This window comes from Morone saxatilis, unplaced genomic scaffold (assembly GCF_004916995.1).
Source record: "Morone saxatilis isolate NCDOM2014 unplaced genomic scaffold, NCSU_SB_2.0 Contig11, whole genome shotgun sequence".
Lineage (NCBI taxonomy): Eukaryota > Metazoa > Chordata > Actinopteri > Moronidae > Morone > Morone saxatilis.
The window spans coordinates 16,033,393-16,037,217 of NW_023339663.1; the positions used below are offsets into that span (position 1 = coordinate 16,033,393).

At 43.1% G+C, this 3,825-nt stretch overlaps 1 protein-coding gene across 1 annotated transcript in view; it reads left to right on the plus strand.

Annotated features, from left to right (window-relative positions):
* Positions 1 to 3,825, plus strand: part of si:dkey-234i14.2 (heterogeneous nuclear ribonucleoprotein C) — a gene marked incomplete in the record, with an annotated part of 31,746 nt that overhangs the window by 4,270 nt on the left and 23,651 nt on the right. The window contains 1 exon segment of the mRNA XM_035652603.1: positions 1,445 to 1,520. Coding sequence (XP_035508496.1) covers positions 1,445 to 1,520 — 76 coding nt within the window.

The following is a 3,825-nucleotide window of genomic DNA, read 5'->3' on the forward strand; positions in this document are numbered from 1 at the left end:
TGTGTGTGTGTGTGTCTGCACTGCAGAGGCTAATTGTACTGTATAGGATTTTGTTTACCAAATAGCAGTCTGATTACCACCTGAGGTTTTGCTCCTGTCGCGTGAGACAACTGTGCTCAGCAGCAACCTCCACTCTCTTCCTGTGTAATGGTTCCTTCATGCAGTCAATCATACAGCTGCCATGTTGCAAATCATACAACTCAATTTTCTTTTCCTTCTGCCATACAATGACTTCAGCTGCAGTCTGTGTAGATGAGGAATTGTCCAGTATAGTTTTACAAATGTGTTTCTAATACACATAATCCATTCTTGTGAGGTGTCAATTTTTTGTCATTGTAGTGGAGGAAGACGTAGTTATTGTTACCTGAAAATACTACACTGCCGTATAAAAAGCATTGCCTATCATGTAGATCTCCGGGCAATCATATGTATTTTGAAATGCTAATATTATTCCCCCAGATATTGCCACTTTAATGGGTTTTGAGGTATTTAAAACAATCCTTGTATTTATTTTTTGTCTATATTCCTGTGTGCATGCATGGCTCAGGCAAGGTAATAGTTAATGTTTCAGCAGCAGGGCCCAGTTCCTCTCCAGCAGAGACACTGTTGGCTGCAGAGAAGCCATCCAGCAGGTCACTGTTTGACAATAAACTGTCAGAAAATTATCTCTGCTGTGGGAGGTAAAGGCACATACACGTGTCTAAATTTCTTTTCACACATTCGAACCCATACTTAATTAATTGTAGCTTCCAGCCATTTGACAGTCACGCTGTGTGAGTGTATGTGCAGCTGGCCCAGTCACACTCCATTCACCACCCATCTGTCCATGTCAGACTGGCCTCCTCTCCTCTCCTCCTCTTTTTACTCCTTCACTTTTTCACTCTCTTTTACACTCACCTTTGGTAAATCACTGCTGAGCCTCGACCAACACGAGCAGTGAGCTGTTGGCATTTTCTGTAATCAAGATGGCTCGTGGTTAATTGGCCCATTGGAACATGGAGGTGTGTGTAAGAGGTGTTTGCAGGACGGACAGACAGAGATGGGGTTTTCGCTTTTAAGACAATTCTTATAAGCTGCACCAGGTTTCTGACGTACGCTTACAGACGGGAGGCAAAAATGGAGGTGAACAGCTGGCTTGGAGTGACAGAAGCAATCAACAGAGAGTGATAGATGCATGTGAACCACTGTCAGCCTTAGCCGGCCCTTTAGTCATTATCATGTTTAATGATGACTATGACGACGGCCACAACAGATGCAGTTAAATTTAGCTAAAAAAAAGTGTAAACTTGGGTGTAGGATACACATGACCAGACACAGGACAGGGTAAGAAGGTTAGTTCATCAAAACTCTCTTTCATGTGCTCTTTCATGTGCTTTGTACCCCCGCTGTGTTGTGACGCTCTTTACGGTATCAGTACAAAATTAATTGGTTGCTTTCCGTGCAGACATGAGCATGAGTGGAGAGTTGAAGTCCAGCCGCTCCAGGGCAGCGAGTAAGAGGGCCAGCAACACCACTTACGGGTGAGTACGAATATCCCCCACACCCTAAACACGCACACACACACACACACACACACACACCACTCCCACCCCCACACACTCAGAGATAATCATGCACTCTATTATTTGCTGCAGCCCTTTATCTGTAGCTCAATAGTTGCACCTCAGTGTTGCAATCAATGCAGCATTATTCGTTATTAGTTTCAAACCAGCTGTGTATGTAAGCTGCTATTGATTTTGGCCAGAGGTGCTGTCTCCATCAGTCACTGTTTTAATCTGTTGATGTAGTGCACACATATGATTTGAGCTTATTACTGTCCATTGCTAGCTGTTCAATACAGGACCATGGAGTTACACTAACATTAACTGTGTGCTTAGATAGCTGGCGAGGGGAACGGAGGGCAGTGGAGAGATGACAGTGTGTGTGGGCTTGTTTAAATTCATTTATGCCTTCATTACTCTTACCTCCAACTCTCTCCTTGAACTGCATCTCTAACTCTAGCTGCAGTTATGTAGGCTTGAGCTCCTCTAATGAGCATAAACCACAGAGAGTACCCTGGTGTGTGAAGTTTGAGTATTTTTGCATATCTTCGCTCTTACCACAGCGACTGTGACAGTGCATTTCAGTGTCCTTCTGAAGTGCATATATTGTCCTTCATACACCAATAGATTGGGAAACAATAAGCAAGACACTTAATCAGAAAAGAGAAAAGAGAAGCCATTATTGCAAACATGTCAATATTTATTGTACGTTTCATACATACGTTTCTAGGATGTAAAAATAATAATTGTTGAAATTGTTGTGAATAGTTGCACCAGTATAAGCACAGCAAGGCTTTCTGCTGACAATGTAGATAGTGAGAGGAGAGATAGTCACATTAAAGCAACTGGATATACTGAAATACTTTGTCCTAAGGTGAATGTCCTGCAAAGTCTAATCAGCAAATGTCATTATTATTCTCTCTTCTGCATAACTGGGACTCCACATATGTTTCCTGCTCCACAATAAATACTGATATTAGTCTATTCCTGACAGCTCAATTTCCTGGCCCTCTGCTGGTTTCGTACAATAGTATATAAATATTGCAGTATGAAACATTATATATTATGTCCCCAGCGTGTCTTTCAAAACAGTTAATCCGGCTCTCTGCCCTCCTCCACTCCCTCTGACCATCTCTGCCTTAAACCCCCGCACGTTATTTGCCCATTGCATCATGTAGTTATTCAACAGCGTGTGGCCATGCATTAATGAGGTTAGTCATACAACACACACACGCGCACACAAAATGAGTAACTTCAAATGGAAAACACCTGAGCTTTCCTTGTGATACAGCACAGGCCAGATTTTTCACAGAGATGACATGGACTCAAAGCAGACCAAGTTGGCTTTCTGTGGCCATTTATGGACCCATCCAGTCGACTAAACCAACCCGAGAACCTGTGTTGACACTCAAAAAAGAACAAAACTAAGAGCGTACAGCCATGATTTATTTCTTGTCATTTTCCCTGCACAGCACTTTATAGATTCTGAGTTCTTGAGAATTAATTATAAAACAAGCCAATCTACATGATCATTTCCCAGAAACAGAAACTACAATACAGCTAAAGTTACAAATGTAAATCATGGCGAGACAGCCACCAAAAATCTCTCTGTCCAGACTCCAATAATCCTGCTCTGTGCTGCTGGCAGCCGTGTGCCCCCCCCTCCCACTGTTCTCACAGAGCTGGCCAACAAACACTACTGCCTGTGGCCTAGATTATTTTGCGAGCAAACTTTCCAACATGTCTAAGAAGTTAAAGCAATGTAATCTGCTCATGCAACACCGTGCTGGTTGCCAGCATTTCTGAACTGTTATTATTGCTAGGAAGTTGGATTATCAAGCTCAAAAAATAAATGTTTGCCTTCTTTCTACTACTGTTAAACCCAGTAAAAGCTTTTTATTTGACATGTTTTAATATAGTCGAAATGTGATAGCTAGCATGCTTATTTTCCTCTTCTTTTTCTCCTCCCACTGAAACTCTCACATATTTTTCCCCCAAGGCCATTTGCTCCAGACCGACCCTGGCAACATAAAGGTTTTATCATCATTTATCGTCCATGCTTTCTGACTGTCACAGGTCCCCCCTAGCTTGGCGAGCCCCAGCTGTGGGTGGAGGGATGGGGTAGAGAGAGTGGCAAGCGTTTCACAACCCAGATGCTGCTGCTGCTGCAGCCATGGCCTCTGTGTGCTCCAGTGCACTACTACAAAAGCTCAATGTACTGTGAGGCCTATATAAAGAGGCTCAGGTGCCAGGCAAAGGGCCCCAGAGGTGTGTGTGTGTGTGT